The sequence below is a fragment of the Lissotriton vulgaris genome, chromosome 4_1 (assembly GCF_964263255.1).
Source record: "Lissotriton vulgaris chromosome 4_1, aLisVul1.2, whole genome shotgun sequence".
In the NCBI taxonomy this organism is placed as follows: Eukaryota; Metazoa; Chordata; class Amphibia; order Caudata; family Salamandridae; genus Lissotriton; species Lissotriton vulgaris.
Window position 1 is genome coordinate 578,111,998 of NC_141691.1, and position 23,413 is coordinate 578,135,410.

A 23,413-nucleotide genomic window follows, 5' to 3' on the forward strand; every position below is an offset into this window, starting at 1 on the left:
GGCTCTGCCCACTGATCCAATCCTTGGGTTATTCCCACACTCTGATTCTCCGCCCACAGTTCCCCTACTTTTTTCCCTCACTTGGTAACCTGTTGTTCTTTAAGGTCATCATCTACTATTTACTGTGCTTTGAAAGTTGATACAATTGAATATGTAATGAAAAATGTGCTGTAAAGTTCACAACTTTGGTCTGTTTTTTTCTAAAATTTCCTTGGGGGTAGAACCCCCCCAAACTCCCCCTATTAGGTTGGGCTCACTCTCTACGCGCCAGAAGGGGGCTGGTCTGGCAAAATTTGCCAGGGCTGCTTTCAGTTCCCAGTCCAGCCCTGCTCGAAAGGGAAGCCTGACTTAAGCCATTTTGGACAAAGGCTTCTGGAATAAATTCCAGGCAAGTAACAGAGCAAATGCTGAAAATGTGGGATGCCTGATGGTGAGAATTTTGCAGAGACTAGCCATACACACATAACCAATCAATACACTGGATACAATTGTCACCACACCACAAGCTGATCAGTACATTTTGGAGTTTTGGAGAGATCAGAAGTCCAGAAGAAGATCCATCTGCTGCCTGCCTGTGATGAGGACAGAGGTGTGATCTGCTCTCTTCTCGTATGGCAGGACTTGAAGGGATATCCAGTGGTCTAATGGCTCGACTCTTGTACAGCTTTTGGAACACACAGGACTCCACTTGGTGTGGGTAAGAGACCTAGCTGCCTACCTGGAAGCGGACAGACAGCACTGGACTAAGGCTGGACACAGACCTGAACCCTCAGAGATGTCTCTGGAACCCTAGGATCTGAGAGAGAGTGAGACAAGGAGTGACTTTTACCCCACCTGCAAGGGCTGCTGTTTCCCTTGGTCAAGTACACATCTGCTGTAGTCCGTAGCTGCGATTGGGGCAGTCTCAAGGTGTGGTTGGCCCAGAAGTCTGATTGTGAGGTGTCAAGAAGGTTGTTCTCTTTGAGGTACTCTGTGAGCTGGTGGTTGATGGCTTTCTCCAAGATTTTGTCTGGGAAGGGAAGTAGCAACATGGGTCGAAAATTATTGGGTACACTGAGGTCGGCTGAGGTTTTTTCTCAGGAGAGGCTTGACCTTGACGTGCCTCCAGACTGCCGGGACAATGGCTGTCATGAAGGGCATGTTGAGGATCTCTGTGAGATGATTGCAGATTTCTTCCTTTTTTAGGTTGTAGATGTGGTGTGGGCAAGGGTCCATGAGTGCACCAGAGTGGGTACATATTATGATGGTGGTAGTGTCTTGGTAGAGAGCTGGCTCCAGTTGGATAGTCAGTGGGTGTTCATGAGAGTGCTGAGGTGTTTTAAGTTGGTAGGTTAGGGGTAAAAGTTGCTGTAGATGTCTGATCTTCTGGTGGAAGTAGTCCGCTAAAGTGTCGCAGAGGGGCTGGAAGGGGTGAATCAAGTTTTCAGTGGCAGCTGGGCATGAGATCTCTCTGACGATGGTGAAGAGCTCCTTGGTGAGGTTGGCGCTAGTATCAATGCGGCTGGTGAGGGCACTATTATTGGTCTCCCAGAGATAGTGGTGGTAACTGATGAGGGTGTATCTGAATGAGCTGAGATCGGTTGTGTTCTTGCTGGAGCGCCAACCTCTCCCTAGTTTCTTGCAGTCAATTGTGAGGGCCTGTAGTTCGGGGGTGAACCAACTAACATGCTTGACTGGTCTGTAGGAGGCAGTGCCTTTCATGGTGGCAATTGCGTCTGCGGCTGTGGTGATTCAGTTCAAGAGGTTTTGAACTATGAGTTTGAGGTTGTCAGTGAGGTCAAGACTGGTAGTTTGAGGGCAGAGGTCCGAGGGGTTCTATGACTTTTTCCCCTATTCAGCAGGGTCAGGTTGGTGGTCTGGTAGGGGGCTCCTTGGAGCCGGTAAGGGGTAAGTGGACAATGCTCTGGTCTGTCCAGGTCAGTTTGGTTGTGTGGAATAACTTGACTCTGTCGCTGGAGGAAAACATAGATTCCAGAGTGTGTTCTATAATTTGCGTGAAGTTGGTGACCAGTTGTGAGAGGCTGATCATGGTCATGTTTTCCAGGCGGGTGGCAGAGTTGGTGACTTTGGGGTCTTTAAGGTGGACGTTCAGTTTTCCTAGGAAGATGTAATGATTGATGTCAATGGTCATGGGGGTGATGAAGTCCGGGATGGCGTTGCAGAAGCTAGAATGGGCCCAGGGGTCTGTAAGTGAGGGGTCCTCTGATGGTGGTTTTAGCATACAGGTTGATCTGAAAGAGGAGGTGTTCCATGATAAAGGTACTGTCGTCACCTCGGGCTGTGCATTGGAGGGTGCCTTTGAGGATGATGGCGATGCCTACACCATGCCTGCAGGCACTATCATGGTGTTTCAACTAAGAATGAGCAACCCAATATACCCTTGAGGGCTTGGGCGGTAGGTATGAAAGGGTATTCTGCCGAATTGCTGCTGCCTGTTGAACTGCGAGGATCGCCTTCGACCTTTGTTTAACCAGGACCGCCGTTTTAAGTGAATTTCATTTAAAAGTGATCGAGGGCCTGCAAATCGCTTAAATACACAGGGTATTCATGATTTGATTTGTCTGTCCTGAGGATGGTCTCCATAACGCAAGTCTAGAGACCGAAACGTCGACTGCGCTTATTCCACTGCTTTTAATGATATAACTTGTAAATAGGTGGATAAGCTACAACAATTGCTGCAAATAGGCTGTTTTATTGATATTTTTTCCTATTGTAGCTTTTGCAACAAATGGTATACCCATGTATATTTTATTTTTGTTTTGTGAATAATTAGAACAAACAGAACTTTTCCATACACCCTGCTATTGATCTCTCTTTTTATTATTACGTTTGGTATTAGCTCTATTTGTTTAAAAACTTTGTCTGACACAAATTGTGCATCAGTGGTGTCAAATGCTTAGGACCACAAAATAATATATAATTTTGAATACTCTACAGTTCAACAAAACCCTTGACGGCACAATTACACTATCATGGTGTGGCAGCTTATAGCGCAGGAGCGTTGCGGTGGTGATGTCAGGCAACAATGAGTGGGTGAGTCTGGTTTCCGTAATGAAAATCATGGCGCGGCCTAGAAGAATATTGAATGCATTCAAATCTACCCGCCTAAAAAGTAACTAACTCTGTCTCAAATTTCCCAGCCTCTCTGAAGCAGAAGTTTGCTAATTACTTTTACTTAAATTAGTTTTTGGTGCAAGAGTGACCCCTGATGACATCTTTTGATAATGCATATAGATTGACAACACATAGACTAGACTGGCTTTTATGGCAACAGGGCAGGCACAGCAAACCTTTGGGAATGCACTGCTTATGACTTCACACTGTACATCACACAAGTGGCAGTTCCTCTTCTAAGGCAGAGGACGTTCACCCCATGCTCACAAGGAAAATGATAATAATGTAACGTTATTATCATTTTATTTTTCCTATTGCAGTCAGTGGTGGGGCAAGGCTGGCCAGAGCAGGGGGAAGAGTGGTTTGCGCACCCTAAGTGCTCATGACTGTTTGGCCGTGATTCTTGTGCCAGCCAGTCATTCGCACTTTGCATGTCCCCCCTCCCCTCAAGCTGCATGACACAACCATTGTGAAGAACATGCCCAGGCTCCAACTCCGTGTCTGAGAGCTGCCGAACCATGGTGCTCAGACCAATCACACGCTACATTTCAGTGTTGTGATTGGCTCAAGTGAGCATTTGTGCCCTGGTGCTTCCAGCTGCCGGTCGGGGAAGGAAGATGAAGAAGACAAGGATGGAGCAGAGGTGGCAGCTGACAGCCATTCCAGATAAGTCTTTTTTTCACAGTACACTCCCCACCATCTCTCCGCAGCCTCACTCCCCCCATTTAGCAGCAGGCGCTACTGCATCACAGATAACATGTAGTACGACACCATTTATAATATCACTGATAATACCTGAACTTACTTCACTGATGACAACACTGTGAGTGGAGATGGCGCGAGTTATAGTTACTTCAATTCAATTAAACTGGTACATTTCTGGGTTTTTTTTATTTAAAATTTTACATTTTAACTGATATATTCACCTAATTATAACATCACTTGACCTTTTTTTTTTCTGTGAAATTCTGATTTTTTTTTTAGTGTGACGTCAGATATTATCACTAAATCTAACTACAACGTCACTTTAACCTTTGTTATTTCAGTGAATTTCTGAGGTTTTTAATGTAAAGTAACAGTATAAAGAGATGGCATTTCAAATAAGGCAGACCTACTAGCTTTGTCATAGGATCAAAACATCAAAATATAAAAGGCTGGTCTATTGGTTTAAGCACATCAAACTATATAAATCAAGGCTACTGACTTTGTCTAAAAGTTGCCTCTTTAGTTTATCACTAACCATACTCCAAAGTAATCCTTATAAATACACACATGGCAAGGCAAAAAAACTATAATTAATAGGAGGGATTTTTACTTCAAACAACCATTACCAGCAACTATTCGGGCTGGACTGTTCCCATGAGGCACAGGGTCAGACTGATTTGCATATGGCCATGTGTGAATTGGGGTTGCGGGGTGAGCTAAAGAATGGTGATGGATTAAACCCAGATCAGTTGTTTGGGGTGAGTGTTTGATTTGCTCAGGCGCTCCATCCATCATCCCCTTTTGTATCGCTCTGTTCGCCCTAAGTTGGCAGGGTATGCTCAGACGTGAGTCCCTTGCTCACTTTGCCACTGGATTCAAGCAAGCCTGGCTGATGACGGCTGAAATGCTAGAAACCGGTCCCAGGATGCTTGTTTCCGGTCCAGGGAAGACATGGCTTTGGCAGTTCGGGCTGGACTGTTCCCATGAGGCACAGGGTCAGACTGATTTGCATATGGCCATGTCTGAACTGGGGTGGCGGAGTGAGATAAAGAATGGTGATGGATTAAACCCAGATCAGTCGACTGGGGGTGAGTGTTTGATTTGCTCAGGCGCTAGCTCACTTTGCCACTGGATTCAAGCTAGCCTGGCTGATGACGGCCGAAATGCCAGAAACTGGTCCCAGGATGCTTGTTTCCGGTCCAGGGAAGACATGGTTTTGGCCGTTCGGGCTGGACTGTTCCCATGAGCACAGGGTCAGACTAATTTGCATATGGCCATGTCTGAACTGGGGTGGCAGAGTGAGCTAAAGAATGGTGATGGATTAAACCCAGATCAGTTGACTGGGGGTGAGTGTTTGATTTGCTCAGGTGCTCTGTCCATCATCCCCTTTTGTATCGCTTTGTTCACCCTAAGTTGGCAGGGTATGCTCAGACGTGAGTCTCTTGCTCACTTTGCCACTGGATTCAAGCTAGCTTGGCTGATGATGGCTGAAATGCTAGAAACCGGTCCCAGGATGCTTGTTTTAGGTCCAGGGAAGACATGGCTTTGGCAGTTCGAGCTGGACTATTCCCATGAGGCACAGGGTCAGACTGATTTGCGTATGGCCATGTCTGAACTGGGGTGGCGGAATGAGCTAAAGAATGGTGATGGATTAAACCCAGATCAGTTGACTGGGGGTGAGTGTTTGATTTGCTCAGGTGCTCCATCCATCATCCCCTTTTGTATCTCTTTAAAATTCATGGCATGCTCTCCTAGGGGTAATACATTCATTGACATCTGAGATTTCCAGTCTTTTTTTCTAACTTTCCTGGGAGAGCTGCTGTGTTTCTTGTAGCTCCCCACAACACTTTCATAAACTGTTGGTGGTGCTCATGCCCCTATTTGGGGCACCGCAACAATGACAATATTTGAAAACAAAGCCCATGCAGTGCCATTATGGAGTGCTCCCTGGTAGGAGCAGTAAATGTTATATGAGCGGCCTTGCAGCTTTAATAGTGTTGCAGTAAGGCAGTGATTACAATGTTTTCCTTTTTTATGCTCTGGATGCCCACCCTGGCACCCAGAGCATATTTTCCTTTTATATTTTTAATGGCAGGGTAGGGAGCCCACTCATGCATGGCAGTGCTAGTTTTTGCATTTTATTTCTTTTCTGTGGGTGCTCCATTCCCATCCTCATATGGGGTCGCGTTGGGAGGACCCAGGAACCCATAGCCCCAAAGGCTCCACAGCCAGGACCCATCCTGGGTGCTGGCTCCTGCCAGTGGGAGCTAGCAACAGTAAATTTGCTCCTGCTCAGCAGTCATTGAATTCTGATCCCGCTGCTGGAGCATATTCACTGTTCTCTGCCCATGGGAGCTTCTCCAGCAGGAGCAGTTGTGCTCCTACCCAAGGCGAAACAAAATTGCTTCATGCTCCGGAGGGTCCCCGTGTCAACTACATGGCTCAGAGAGGGTGGAGGCACACACAGACCTTCATCCTCCATTTACTTGAAAAAACAAATTGCTAGGCCCCGGGGACAGGGTCCCCGTTGTCAATCAGTGGTTAAGAGAGTTCACCCACTGCCCTAAATATTTTTTTAAAAAAGAATGCAACACCTCTCCCAGGCCTTGGCCCACCCTGGTTGGATTATTATTGAAAAGGATGGAGCCTGCCCTTTTAAAAAAATGTTTACCACAGTACTGCAGAGTTACTGCTGTACCCGTGTACAACAATAAAAATTGTTTTGGGCCTGGCCCCGGGGAGTCCCTCTGGGACTCACGCATATATGGCCTTGGGATCAGGGTATCCCTAACCCTGCCCTGCTGTATGTTATCAAAAAGCCAATTCAGGACTTGGGTACTGAGCCCATAAGTCCTAAAATGGCTGCAAAATACCTTTATTGATGTGAGGCAGTCACTCATATCTTATCGTTTGATCTGTTGGTTACATGATATTCCACTGTCTCTAGATATCAACACTTTTTGAACCTTAGTTACTCAAGAACTACTTAACGGATTTACACCAAATGACAAATAGCATGCTTTGTGGGTAAAGTCCTAGCCTTCTGCCAAATTCCGTTCTGCAGTTTTGGCTGTGGATGTGTCAAAGGTTACTAGGGAAACTTCATGGGGAAGGTATATTTTGCATCCCCCTTCCAATTTTTTTTCAGATTCTTCAAACTAGTCGAAAGCTATTTAAAAAAAATATATTTTTTTTTCCGTGGGCACTCTGACCTAATTATAACTACACACTATATATATATATATAGTCCGCTATTGACGCCAGAACTTCCTCCCAAAATTGCCCAATGAAAGGGCAAGTTCACAGAATATGGTGTATAGTTCCTACCACTCCACATCTCTGCCACCAATCTTTGTGTTCAGTGATAATGTAATGTTTTAAATTTAAAAAAAACACTGGAATTTACCAGTCATCTCTAGTAACTGCATCTCATGCCCTAAAGTAACTAAAACTTGTGTCTTCACCATACACTGATAATTACCTCACATATTACATCACTCAGACATGTTGTATGACAACATTGGTGACATGACTGCAACATGTGAAAGGACATCATTGATGGCAAGACTGTGCATGGCGTGGGAGTCAGTTGTAGTTACTATAGGGCATGAGTTATAGTTACTGGAGATACCTGTAAGTGTTCAATTTCAGCTGTGCACATCAGGGGTTTGGTCACAGGACTTGGATTTTGGCCAGGCCATGCATCCAATCCCTCGTGGTTGACCACAGTCTAGGCAGGGTCTAACCTGCAAGTAGACAATCCTATGCCACTCAAAGCAATCTGACATGCGCAGTGTACAGTTCATCTCGCAGGTCCAGGCCACACTTACTGACTTTGTCAAAAAATCACAACACCAAAATATGAAAAGTGTACCTCTTGGCTTCATCAAGGGGTGAACATATCAATATCTAAAAAGCAGATCTATCACCTTTATCCCAAAATCATAGATATAATTTATCCAATGTATATTTCTGCAACTCACACAATGCAATGTTTATTTATTTTGAATATTATAAAAATGTTTAGTGGGAAATTACATGAGAAAAGCACATTTTTTGACAAACTGTGCCAAAGTTATAAGCAAACTAACAAAAGATTCACCTATGGAAGCTAGGTCCTAACTATAGCACTATAACTACCTACTGGTAACCTCCAGTAGGATATATATATATATATATATATATATATATATATATATATATATATATATATATATATATATATATATATATATATATATATATATTACCTACTGGCGGTCGCCAGTAGGTATATATAGTTAGGATTTTTTCTCTATGGGATTTTTGAAAATTCTATGTCTAATAACTTTGGCGTTTGTGGATGGAATTGGCTGAAATTTTCAGGAAAATGGAACATTTTGTTTCTGAGCAGCCCCTGACAATTTGGGGGGGTTTCATCAAGGGGGGGCCGAGAAAAAACGGGGGTCCCAAAACGCGTTTTTCCCATGTTAATTTCCATAGGGCGGTTGGCCTCACTTTTAGCTCGAACGACTGAATGGATTTGCACGAAACTTGGCAAAATTGTAGAGACTGTTACCCCGATGTGCCTTTGCTAGGTCTCAATATATGTGCTCCAGTGGATTTTGAGTAATTTAGGTTCAAAAAAAGATATATATCTGGGCGGAGCCTAACCACACATCTGATCTGATTGGCTGTCAGCACTTCGTCCAAGAAGTGTTGGCAGCCATCTTGGGACCAATATACATGATAGCACCTCATTAAAAAGCATTGTAGTTAATAGAGGGTTTTAGGACTTTAGTTACATTATAAATCATTTGTTGATGGTACCATACTCGTTTTAGGAATTGTGGTGGGTTCTAAGGTGATTTTACCATGTGAAAAAACCTTCTGCTGTGATATCATGAATATCTCATGATTTTCCCACAGTGGTTTGGAAGGGGATCTATAAGCTAAACTGAAAGCATATTTTCTGTAAATTCACATTATCTTTCTCAGTCATGTGAAAATGAAGTCTGACATTCTCAGTAAAACATGTACATCCAACAAGGACAGAGACTGTCAGTTGATTCCTTTGTGTTCTACTGCAGCCTCCTAGAGTGTTCTAAAGAACAACTAGAGCGCTAACAGTCCTACTTATTACAAAAGTATGGCACACCTGAAGCCATCTTGATTGGAATAAAGTGGTAACTCTTAAAACATTTAATTTAAAAAGAAACAACATGAGGGGGTATATTTTGCCATAGAAAGTATGATTAGTGCTGCAGAATGAAAAATTAGGGCACATTTTGAGTGACTTCTCAAATCCTTTTCTATTTCATTAAAACATTATGACATGCAGTCTCCCAAAATGGCCACCAGAGACAAAAGAGCCCAAATGTAGCCCAAATATCACCCAGATGTAGCCCAAGTATAGCCCAATGACAGAATGTCCCAGAGTGTTCTAAATAACAACTAGAGCGCTAACAGTCCTACTTATTACAAAGGTAAGGCACACCTGAAGCCATCTTGATTGGAATAAAGTGGTAACTCTTAAAACATTTAATTTCAAAAGAAACAACATGAGGGGGTATATTTTGCCATAGAAAGTATGATTAGTGCTGCAGAATGAAAAATTAGGGCACATTTTGAGTGACTTCTCAAATCCTTTTCTATTTCATTAAAACATTCTGACATGCAGTCTCCCAAAATGGCCACCAGAGACAAAAGAGCCCAAATGTAGCCCAAATATCACCCAGATGTAGCCCAAGTATAGCCCAATGACAGAATGTCCCAGAGTGTTCTAAAGAACAACTAGAGCGCTAACAGTCCTACTTATTACAAAGGTATAGCACACCTGGAGCCATCGTGATGGGAATAAAGTGGTAACTCTTAAAACATTTAATTTAAAAAGGAACAAAATGAGGGGGTATATTATGCAATAGAAGGTATTATTAGTGCTGCAGAAAGAAAAATTAGGGCACATTTTGAGTGACTTTTCAAATCCTCTTTTATTTCATTAAAAAATTCTGACATGCAGTCTCCCAAAATGGCCACCAGAGACAAAAGAGCCCAAATGTAGCCCAAATATCACCCAGATGTAGCCCAAGTATAGCCCAATGACAGAATGTCCCAGAGTGTTCTAAAGAACAACTAGAGCGCTAACAGTCCTACTTATTACAAAGGTATGGCACACCTGAAGCCATCTTGATTGGAATAAAGTGGTAACTCTTAAAACATTTAATTTAAAAAGGAACAAAATGAGGGGGTATATTTTGCCATATGAATTATGATTAGTGCTGCAGAAAGAAAAATTAGGGCACATTTTGAGTGACTTCTCAAACCCTCTTCAATTTCATTAAAACATTCTGACATACAGTCTCCCAAGATGGCCACCAGAGACAAAAGAGCCTAAATGTAGCCCAAATATCACCCAGATGTACCCCAAGTATAGCCCAATGACAGAATGTCCCAGAGTGTTCTAAAGAACAACTAGAGCGCTAACAGTCTTACTTATGACAAAAGTATGGCACACCAGAAGCCGTCTTGATTGGAATGAAGTGGTAAGTCTGAAAACACTCAATTTAAAAAGGAACAACATGAGAGGGTTAATTTTGCCATAGAAAGTATGATTAGTGCTTCAGAAAGAAAAATTAGGGATCATTTTGAGTGACTTCTAAAATCCTCTTCTATTTCATTAAAAAAATTCTGACATGCAGACTGAAACATGAACTTTGAATACCAGCAGCAGACGTCCCTGGTGAGCAGTAGCTTTACTACAGTGATCTAATGTGCAACTAGAGTGCTAACATTCAGAATTTATGGCAAATGTGTGACACATCTGAATGCCTTCTTGATGGAACCAAAGTAAACAAGCATTGAAAATGCAATAGATCTCACCGTCGTTTAAGTTAAAGCCATTCTGTTTGTAATGATGTGGCTTTTTAGCTTTGCTTTTATTAGTGTTTTTTCAACTTTCATGTAAATAACATGCATCTGTATGCATATAAGTATATGTATGCATGCATTTATGTTTGTATTTATATAGATATACAGATGATATATGTTTATATATGTATGTATATATATATATATATTCACTGAAAAAACCATAGGCTATAGACCATATATAGTTAGGAATTAACATTTACAAAACCTTGAAAATTCACTGAAAAAACCATAGGTTATAGACCATATATAGTTAGGAATTAGCATTTACAAAACCTTGAAAATTCACTGAAAAAACCATAGGTTATAGACCATATATAGTTAGGAATTCGCATTTACAAAACCTTATTTTACTCACACAAAACCATTGAAATTCCATGTATAGTTAGTTGCACTAACTATATATCGCGCACCCGCAATCCACTGCTGATGATGTCACATATTACATCATTCATGACATGGTCAGTGACATCACTGATGACATCACTGATGACATCTCAAATGACATCACTGATGACATCTCAAATGACATCACTGATGACATCACTGATGACATCTCATTTGACATTACTGATCACATCACTGATGATATCATTCATGTGATAATACGATGAACCTCTTCAGACTCTAATATAACCTTAGATACAATCAGTGTAAACAGACACTCACAGACTGTCACTCATCCATGGAGTTACTCACACACCTAGTCAGTCATGCAAAGAATCAATCACACCTCCATTTCCTCAACTATACAGTTATACAAACTTTACTTATTCAAACATATACCAACACATATTTACTCTCTTATACAATCCCTGATACAAGTTCACAATGATCCATACAGCCACTCACACATTCACTGGCTCTTATGCACAGTTATTTATATATGCCAACTCTCACATGTACTGTGTTTTACATATGTACTTACTTTGACATGTAGCACTGAGATATCCATTCACTCACCAATACACTCATGCACACAGTCAACCGCCCATACAGCTGTTTCCACATGCACTTTTGAAACCATACATCTAGTGAATCAACTGCTCACACATCTATGCACAGAGTCATACACCTCCCAGCCACCCACACACATACTCAGTCTCCCATATAAATACTTGGGCAACCATTCAATAACCCATATAGTTACTCATATAGCTACTTATCAACACATGCAACAGTTTACAGAACAACAGACATAATGATGCACAAATTAAGACAGTTTAGTCACTAACCCATGCACTCAGTGAGACACATTTAATCACTCACTCATACAGTCAGTCATGCACCTACTAAATCCTTCATCCAGACACTTATACATCCACTCATTCTTCAATATGTAAGACATATTTTAACTTTACAGAAACATACAGTCACTGGATGTTGTCATCAGTGATGTCATCAGTGATGTCATTTGAGATGTCATCAGTGATGTCATCAGTGATGTCACTGACCATGTCATGAATGATGTAATATGTGACATCATCAGCAGTGGATTGCGGGTGCGCGATATATAGTTAGTGCAACTAACTATACATGGAATTTCAATGGTTTTGTGTGAGTAAAATAAGGTTTTGTAAATGCGAATTCCTAACTATATATGGTCTATAACCTATGGTTTTTTCAGTGAATATATATATATATATATATATATATATATATATATATATATATATATATATATATATATATATATATATATTACCTACTGGCGATAGCCAGTAGGTATATATAGTTAGGATTTTTTTCCTATGGGATTTTTGAAAATTCTATGTCGAATAACTTTGGCGTTTGAGGACAGAAGTGGCTGAAATTTTCAGGAAAATGGAACATTTTGTTTCTGAGCAGCCCCTGAAAATTTGGGGGGGTTTCGTCAAGGGGGGGCCGAGAAAAAAGGGGGTCCCAAAATGTGTTTTTCCCATGCAATTTTCCATAGGGCGGTTGGCCTCACTTTTAGCCTGAACGGCTGAATGGATTTACACCAAACTTGGCAAAATTGTAGGGACTGGTAGCCCAATGTGCCTTTGCTATGTCTCAAGATATAGGCTCCAGTGGTTTTTACGAAAATTAACTTTGAAAAATGTATATTGGGCTACATTGGGCTATATATATGTTGGAGCCCAAATGTAGCCCAATGTAGCCCAATGTAGCCCAATGTAGCCCAAAGATGGCCACCAGAGACAAAAAAAACAAATGTAGCCCAAATATCAGCCAGATGTAGCCCAACTATAGCCCAATGACAGAATGTCCCAGAGTGTTCTAAAGAACAACTAGAGTGCTAACAGTCCTACTTATTACAAAGGTATGGCACACCTGAAGCCATCTTGATTGGAATAAAGTGGTAACTCTTAAAACATTTAATTTAAAAAGGAACAAAATGAGGGGGTTCATTTTGCCATAGAAAGTATGATTAGCGAATATATGACGAAATCCCGCATACCATCAGTCCGCAAAAAAAATCCCTCATTTACTATTAGGCCGCAAATTAAAATAACGAAAACTTTTAGAACGAATATGCCTTTAGCATACACTAAACAACTAAACTACCCTAAACCCTAAAACACTACCCCCAGCATGACCCTACACTACACAAACAGTACCACACTACCCTAAACCCTAAAACACTACCCCCAGCATGACCCTACACTACGCAAACACTACAACACTACCCAAAACCCTAAAACACTACACCCCAGCATGACCCTACACTACGCAAACACTACAACACTACCCTAAACCCTAAAACACTACCCCCAGCATGACCCTACACTACACAAACACTACAACACAACCCTAAACCCTAAAACACTACCCCCAGCATGACCCTACACTACGCAAACACTACAACACAACCCTAAACCCTAAAACACTACCCCCAGCATGACCCTACACTACGCAAACACTACAACACTACCCTAAACCCTAAAACACTACCCCCAGCATGACCCTACACTACGCAAACACTACAACACTACCCAAAACCCTAAAACACTACACCCCAGCATGACCCTACACTACGCAAACACTACAACACTACCCTAAACCCTAAAACACTACCCCCAGCATGACCCTACACTACGCAAACACTACAACACTACCCAAAACCCTAAAACACTACACCCCAGCATGACCCTACACTACGCAAACACTGCAACACTACCCTAAACCCTAAAACACTACCCCCAGCATGACCCTACACTACGCAAACACTACAACACTACCCTAAACCCTAAAACACTACCCCCAGCATGACCCTACACTACGCAAACACTACAACACTACCCTAAACCCTAAAACACTACCCCCAGCATGACCCTACACTACGCAAACACTACAACACTACCCTAAACCCTAAAACACTACCCCCAGCATGACCCTACACTACACAAACACTACAACACTACCCAAAATCCTAAAACACTACCCCCCAGCATGACCCTACACTACACAAACACTACAACACTAGCCAAAACCCTAAAACACTACCCCCCAGCATGACCCTACACTACGCAAACACTACAACACTACCCAAAACCCTAAAACACTACCCCCAGCATGACCCTTCACTACGCAAACACTACAACACTACCCAAAACCCTAAAACACTACACCCCAGCATGACCCTACACTACGCAAACACTACAACACTACCCAAAACCCTAAAACACTACACCCCAGCATGACCCTACACTACGCAAACACTACAACACTACCCAAAACCCTAAAACACTACCCCCAGCATGACCCTACACTACACAAACACTACAACACTACCCTAAACCCTAAAATACTACACCCCAGTATGACCCTACACTACGCAAACACTACAACACTACCCAAAACCCTAAAACACTACCCCCAGCATGACCCTACACTACGCAAACACTACAACACTATCCTAAACCCTAAAACACTACGCCCAGCATGACCCTACACTACGCAAACACTACAACACTACCCTAAACCCTAAAACACTAGCCCCAGCATGACCCTACACTACGCAAACACTACAACACAACCCTAAACCCTAAAACACTACCCCCAGCATGACCCTACACTACGCAAACACTACAACACTACCCTAAACCCTAAAACACTACCCTCAGCATGACCCTACACTACGCAAACACTACAACACAACCCTAAACCCTAAAACACTACCCCCAGCATGACCCTACACTAAACAACCACCACAACTCTACACTACACTAACACAACACTACACTACACAACACTACACTACACTACACAATCACTAACCCACGAAAAAATTAACACAAACCCACTTACCTCTCTCGTCATCGTGGTTTTCACAACGCAAATGCATTTACCATACATGCCTTTAAAACGTAATTCTTTCTAAAGGCATGCGCGATAAATGCACATGCGTTTTGAAAAAATGCGGGATAATGGAATGCGAGGTCAATGACCTTGCGGGATAATGGTATGCGGACTGAAAGTCTGCGGGATAAAAAATGCGGGAAAATGGCTGCAAACCATGATTAGCAGCAGACTTCCCTGGTGAGCACTAGTTTTACTACAGTGATCTAATGAGCAACTAGAATGCTAACATTCAGAATTTATGGCAAATGTGTGAAACATCTGAATGCCTTCTTGATAGAACCAAAGTAAACAAGCATTGAAAATGCAATAGATCTCGCCCTCGTTTAAGTTAAAGCCATTCTGTTTGTAATGAGGTGGCTTTTTAGCTTTGCTTTTATTAGTGTTTTTAAAACTTTCATGTAAATAACATGCATATGTATGCATATATGTATATGTATGCATGCATTTATATTTATATAGATATGCAGATTATATATGTTTATATATGTATATTACCTACTGGCGATAGCCAGTGGGTATATATAGTTAGGATTTTTTCTCTATCGGATTTCTGAAAATTCTATGTCTAATAACTTTGGCGTTTGTGGACGGAATTGGCTGAAATTTTCAGGAAAATGGCACATTTCGTTTCTGAGCAGCCCCTGAAAATTTGGGGGGGTTTCGTCAAGGGGGGGGCGAGAAACAAGGGGGGTCCCAAAACACGTTTTTCCCATTCATTTTTCCATAGGGCGGTTGGACTCACTTTTAGCTCGAACGGCTGAATAGATTTACATGAAACTTGGCAAAATTGTAGATATGGTTTGCCCGACGTGCCTTTGCTATGTCTCAATATATGTGCTCCAGTGGATTTTGAGAAATTAACGTTTAAAAAAAAATATATATCTGTGACAGCGCTCCGGTTAGCGCCCCGGTTTGCGTACCTGACGCGTAACGGAACTTCGCGAAGCGAAGCTGATTGGCTCTCCGGTGTCTGTCAACATTCTAAACAGTCCGGAGCGGCCGCCATCTTGTCTCTCGGTACGATCGAGAGACAAGATGTGGTGAAAAACTAAGGGGGAAATGAAGGAAAGGGGGCAAGGTAGACCACTCCTGACCCCCTAGGATTGATGAGGGGGATATTAAAGTGCCCCGCGGGGCAAAAAAAAAATTATAATTTTTTTGCGATTTTACGCCGTAGAGGCGTGTCCCGGTACGCGAACCGGGCCGCTCACCGGGCAGCTAACCGGGCAGCTAACCGGCAGCGTAGCTGTCAACATTGTAAACAGTCCGGAGCGGCCGCCATCTTGTCTCTCGTAGGTTCGAGAGACAAGATGTGGTGAAAAAAGAAGGGGGAAATGAAGGAAAGGGGGCAAGGTAAACCTCTCCTGACCCCCTAGGATTGATGAGGGGGATATTAAAGTCCCCCGCGATTTTTCGCGGTAGAGGCACTTCCAGGTACGCGAACCGGGCAGCTAACCGGCAGCGTAACGGGAGTCCGCCATCTTGTGTTTTTGGAGCGTCCGGTTCGCGTACCGGGTAGCGTCCCGGTAAGCGTAACAAGGGGAAAACCAAGAGAAACAGTAAAAAAAAAATTAAGGGAATAGATTTCCAGCAAACTTGACAAAATTGTAGGGACTGTTTGTTTGATGTGCCTTTGCAAGGCCTCAAGATATGTGCACGTGTGGATTTTGTCTAATTAAGGTTAAAAAAAATATATATATCTGTAAGCGTGCTCCGGCACGCTTACGTTACGGGTTTTGTTTGCGCTGCAGAGCCGATACGTCACGGTTATGCGACGCGTCATGAGGCGTCTCACGTGGCTACGTGATACGTCACGTAATAAAGAATATATTTTACAGCTATAGATATTAGCTTTTAAAAAACCAATGAAATTCACTGAAAAAACCATAGGTTATAGACCATATATAGTTAGGAATTTGCATTTACAAAACCTTGAAAATTCACTGAAAAAACCATAGGTTAGAGACCATATATAGTTAGCTGGACATTTTATTGACATAAAACCAATGAAATTCCATATATAGTTAGTTGCACTAACTATATATCGCGCACCCGCAATCCACTGCTGATGATGTCACATATTACATCATTCATGACATGGTCAGTGACATCACTGATGACATCACTGATGACATCTCAAATGACATCACTGATGACATCACTGATGACATCTCAAATGACATCACTGATGACATCATGACACACCAATACCAGTTACTACATACGCACTCACTGATTCCTACGTCTACACACACATTCACTCATTCACCCATACAATCACTCATACATACAGTCACTCATTATTACAAGACTATCATATGCACTCATACACCTAGTCAGTCCTGTGAAGAATCAATCACACTTCGATTTCCTCATCTATACAGTTAAACACAGAACACCATACTTTTCACACATATACTAACACATACTTACTCTCTTATACAATCACTGATACAAATACACATTGATATGCACAGAGTCACACACCTCCCAGCCAGCCACACACACACTCAGTCTTCCATACATCCACTCATTCTTCAATATGTAAAACATAATTAAACTTTACAAAAACACACAGACACTAGATGATGTCATCAGTGATGTCATTTGAGATGTCATCAGTGATGTCATCAGTGATGTCATTTGAGATGTCATCAGTGATGTCATCAGTGATGTCACTGACCATGTCATGAATGATGTAATATGTGACATCATCAGCAGTGGATTGCGGGTGCGCGATATATAGTTAGTGCAACTAACTATATATGGAATTTCATTGGTTTTATGTCAATAAAATGTCCAGCTAACTATATATGGTCTCTAACCTATGGTTTTTTCAGTGAATATATATATATATATACACACATATCCTGCGACAGAAGTCTAAGTGGGACCGAATCGCGCCAGGGCTTTGTGTTGTAAATAGATTATCAAGTCTCACTAACGAGCACAAGATTCAAGTCCTTTTTTCTCATCTCTCGTTCATAGGGGTGCAAGTTATAGTTACTTTTGGGCTTGAGTTGTAGTTACTAGAGATAACAGGTGAATTTCATTGGCAGTGTTTGTTTAAAAGGGCATGTTTTACCTCACATTTTTGAGTCACTATAACATCTTCAACCTTTTTTTCCAATTATTTTCTGGTTTTTTTTAAGGCAAAGTAAGATGTCCATGGGTGTTTGTGGTGTGGATTTGGTAGCAGGGTTTAGCCTGCAACCAGGCCCTGTGCTCTTCCCTCCATAAGTGTCCAATCTCCCCCCAAAGCACTCCGACCCCGCGACTATGCATGGCTGACTATGTGATTTAACAAAATAAATGGTGTAATTTAAGTAAGGCCTAGGCATCCACAATGTAATAAACACTTTGAAGCTGCACAGTTTCATGTTTTAATTTTCATAAAACATTACCAAGAAGGTCAGGAAGGCTAGCTGTAATTGCTTTAGAAATTACACTCACTAATTCACTTACAAGTCTCGACTGCGAGTTCTAACATTTCATACACTGACGTTATACAAACCACAAGTTAAATTTGCAGAACTCATGAAAACAAATCTTCAATTATCACTCCTTATCCACAGTGTCACCATAAATGCGGTTTCAAAACTAGCAACTGCAGATGTATTTTCAGATCACTGGAACAGCTAAAGAGAGGTGTGTAAGATATATATATATACAAAGCATGCTATGACTCTAAATTGTAAACTCTATCATCTCTATAGCTCTTTTTTTTTCTTTAACAAACTTTTTATCGAATTTTTAACAGAGTTGAGTCGGTCTTAAAACTCAGTACAGATATAACTCATAACATCAAGCATAACAGCACTGCATATTGACATTCTGACCATAATCATCACCTAGGTAGGACGAAAATATTCGTACAATCCATGCCTGTGTTGCCCCTCCTCGCGCCCTCATCCAGCCCTCTCTTCCTTGTCGGCTTCCTGTACAGTTGTTAGTCCAAGGGGTGTCTGGGCAGGGCTTCAGATGTATTCCCCTACCTTTTGCCCACCCCTTCCATATATTGTAATGTTTTTGGGGACAGCCTCTCGCCTTGTATGTAGCAGGTGTGGGAGACCCTGCATACCCATAGATCTACCCTCAAGGGCATAGACTGGATTCCCAAACACCCCAAAACCACCAGTCATTGATTAGAAGAAGATGGGCTACCTAGTAAAACAAGGGAACATCATGTGCGGCCACACCACCCTCAAACACCAGCCTGCAACACTTTTCTACGGAGATGGGTGGTATTCCAACCCCCCAGAGTAGCGCCTGGAACACTGCATTGATTTTCAAAAAGAAAGAAGTGGCAATCGGGAATGGGTGGTTCTGCAACTGGTATAAGCTGCGGCAGCGCAGCCATCTTAAAGATTGCTGAACGTCCAATCAAGGACAATATAAGTGTATTCCAAAACTTAACATCCTCGACAGCCATTCCATCTGTGGTACCAGGTTGCCATCAAACGAACACTGCGCGCTACTGGTGACGAAGACTCCCAAATATCAGAACCCTGAGGATTTCCAAGGTTTAATCTGTATGCTGGAGTATGTGCCAAATATACCTAGCATCTGCATCGCCCTAGGTCCTGACATGGCCTGGTCCCCAAACTACAAAAGCACCTCATCTGCGTACAAAGAGATTTGGTCACTTAAAGCGTCGACCCACTAAACGCCAAAATACTATGCATCTAGTTCAATTTCTACCACAAATAATAAGGGGGACAAGAGGCACTCCTGACAGGTAACCCTCATTACTGGAAACCAGTGCAAGACCACCCCCTCACACGTACCCTGGCTCGGAGATAAGTGTACAAAAGACAAATATACTTGATGAACATAGGACGAAAGCCTACTTCGGACAGAGGAGCAAACACATAGGCCCAATCAACCGAGTCAAATGCCTTCTGAAAATCAACTGACATTAAGTCTCTATGTTCTTCCTCATCGCTACAGCTTAAACATCACCAGCATCTTTATGACAACTAATACTGCTGATGGCCAGAACAGATATTATCAATGTTAGACCCAGTACGTTCAATTTGTTAGAAATGGACTCTATTCGTGTCCCTCAAACATTGCTTGCTTTTCATTTCAGATTGCCTTGTATTTATTTTCATTATTTTTCTAAGGGATTACAGAGGCTTAGGAAAAAAGCCTCTAAAGACTGAGGATTGTTATTACATATACTTAAAGATTTGAGCTGTTCAAATGACATGGCTTACAAGCAGTGACCTACATCAAATCTGCAAATGTGCTTGATGGGAGATATGAACTTAGGACAGGACAAAACTTCAAAATAATATTATATTTACATCTGGGAGTGCTCCGCATGCCTGAAATTGTCCCTTGTCCGTGTAAAGTGTTTAACTTATATATCGCTTTGATGGCCAGATTGTGGGTGATAGAGGGAGGAATTTTAAAAAGTAAAAATACTTAAATCTTTGTGACAGGTTAAAAACATAGGATCCCTTCTTGGAATCTGTGATGAAGGTGGCTATGTGATCCACTGTAAATCGAAGGACCTATTCAAGCAGTATCGGATGAGACTGCAGTACTGCAATTTTATTATCCACATGCGCCAGAAAAGCTGTAGGACTGACATCTAGGGAAAAACAGCATCTGGGTCAACTCAGGTAAAGACAAAATGTCAACTCCACCACTTAGAGTGGTGCCCCACCTTAAGTGCAATTTTTCTCTTACTAGCTCTTAAGGGAGTATTCGCCTTTGCAACTGATTGTGACCCTCAGGCACGCCATCAGACTGAGGAATTCCTATGTTTGAGTGTGCAAGTGCAGATTGACACAGTGTGGACATGTACATTCATCCTCAGTGCACAATATGTTAGGAAGGGTATACAACCTTTACAACAAAACTTTTACCACGCACTACCATTACAACGCAGTCATTACAACGCAAACCATTACAACACATTGCGCTGGGGGGGGCGGCGCTCTAGGATAGGGAATAAGTTAAATTTACTATCCAACACCTTCCCTAGTGTCCACGGGGACTGGGGTTGGAATAGTAAATTAAACTTTTCACTATCCAGCACCCCAAAGCGCTATGCGTTGTAAAGGCATGCGTTGTAAAGATATGCGTGGTAAAAGTATGCGTTGTAACGTCATACATCCGTTAGGAAGCTTTTGACAGGGATCTAGGACTGATGTAGAATCCCAGTGGAATACATTGACGTAATTCTGCTCAGCATGCCTACAAAACAAATGATCAGGGACCTTTTTGGGAAATATGTTGCCTACCTGCTCACACAGGGGTCTTTGGTAGGTTTGTCTACCTCCACAACAACTCTACTACAGTTGGACCCAATGAACTTAAAAGCCTTACCTTGTTTCATCAATGTACACTGATTCAAGAACAGTCGCGGCATATTCCAAATTCTTTTTTAGATCTACCACTGAAGCTTCTCCTCTTTCCAACTGCTTTACCAAACACCGCAACCTAGGAGGAGAGGAAAACATACCATTATCGAAAGAAACATTTGGGCATTTGAGTGAAATGCATGTAGAATATTACAGTTTAAGCAAGCAAAGCAAGCACCTGTTACTTCTATACCGAAGGCATAATGATACAAATGGATAAAGAAAGTTTCTAAGCAACAACTCATGGCGTATTTTCAATCATAAAATTGTGACTTTTGACACTGTAAAAAAAGCAAGCATTGGCAAAGCCAGTAGATCTGTCTTGCATTTTGAGTCCTAACTGAAACCTTTTTGAAAAGGCTGCTGTAGGGAAAAACCAAAACTAAATGCAATTGCTTCCTTTATACAGCGCATCTGTTGGGTATAGACGTTACTATGTAAAGATTCAGAACACTTTTGAGATGCAAAATTGGCCTTTATGCATTGAATACAGTTCCTCCATAGATGGCAGAATAACACAGTAACCAATCGAGAGCATCATGTGAGAGCCATACTCACATTAGATAACTTAACAAGGATGATTAGGCGAGGTGCTATGGACTAGAAAACCAAAAGTCATCAAGGCACACAAATACAAAAAAAATCAATGTGCACCATATGAATCTCTCAAAATGAAAAGTACTGTACTGAACACACAACGAAATACTACCCACAAAACTACAAATATTTAAATGATTTCTAGAGGCACTGCAAATTGAAACCTTTCTTATAGGGTCCTCTTAGAATTGTAGGGGGCAGATGTCATACGCCAAGAAAAATCAAACAGGGCAACTAACCTGGCACATCTTGTCTGTTCATTTTATGAGTGTGATACCAGGTGATAATTTGTGCACCAATAGGCTCTAATAATTATAAAAGTGAGCAATGCCCCTATATGGACTGACACCACGTTCGGCCTACAGGCTTTGTCAAGTCTTACACACCATAAAATGAAAGGCCTACTGCTTGTGTCGCTACACTTAAACAGATAACATATGGTCATATTTTGTTTATCTGAACATCAAAGCTTATTTTTTATTTTTAAAGGCCCCATGAATCATTTTAGGCAGACACAAAGTTTACATTGGCATGAACATAAAGTCTCTCTCTGAAACACCAAGCATTTATTCTGGTCAGAATTTTAAAATAACCTATGTATTAAACCCATTCATATTACATTTGTCAGAACTCACAATGTAAAACACAATCCTATAGCATTTGCTAAATATTTCAAATTGTAAAGTCCCTTTCTGTAATTTTTGTCACGACGTTCACAATGTAAAGTGCCTTTCGATTGTATTCGATAGAGATTTCATCAGAGGCCAATATGTTGTCTTTAGTGCTGAGTTGATCTTGTGGTGTTTTTATTGAAGGCTAGTCTAACTCCCCAATTTTACACGAGCTGCAGCCTGTTTTTGGAGGCTGTTGTAAGTTAGATATCCAATTGTGGCATGGCTGTGGCCGTTGGAGGGGTGTAGCCAGGGCTCAAGTCGGGGGTATACGCAGGTACAAGGCGTCCCCCCACTCTTTTCACAGGGTTGACGCCGTCTCCCCTGCAAAGAAGTTGGACCCCACAGAAATATGCTGAACTTATCCCGGTGTAATTTTCAGACAATGGGACACGTTCAGCTGCACCTGCACGTTGCCTGCTTTCCGTTCCCAGCAGCTACGTGTAGGCAGCGAGGGAGCCTTTTTTCACCTCCAGCTCGGCCGAAGTCAAGGGGCCATCCAGCCTCCTTTTGTTTGTATATGCTGACTGGGGGCTGCCTTGAACCGTACATTTAAATGTAAATGCCACAGAGGGAAACAAAGGCACACAGCTTGTCTTCTCTTCACATGTACTTAGGAGGGGCATGCTTTTGTCTTTGTTCTTTCCCTGCATACAAATGCAGACACTGTAAGACTGTCAGATGGGTTAGTCTGTCCCAGTA

The 23,413-nt window shown here is 41.9% G+C and overlaps 1 protein-coding gene across 9 annotated transcripts in view; it reads right to left on the reverse strand.

Annotated features, from left to right (window-relative positions):
• PDE1C (phosphodiesterase 1C) overlaps positions 1-23,413 on the reverse strand; it is a 1,706,308-nt gene that overhangs the window by 607,748 nt on the left and 1,075,147 nt on the right. For all 9 annotated transcript variants that reach the window (XM_086964785.1, XM_086964792.1, XM_086964789.1 and 6 more), the window contains one exon: positions 21,409-21,522. In XM_086964785.1, the coding sequence (XP_086820911.1) occupies positions 21,409-21,522 (114 nt within the window). The remainder of the gene's footprint in view (positions 1-21,408; positions 21,523-23,413) is intronic.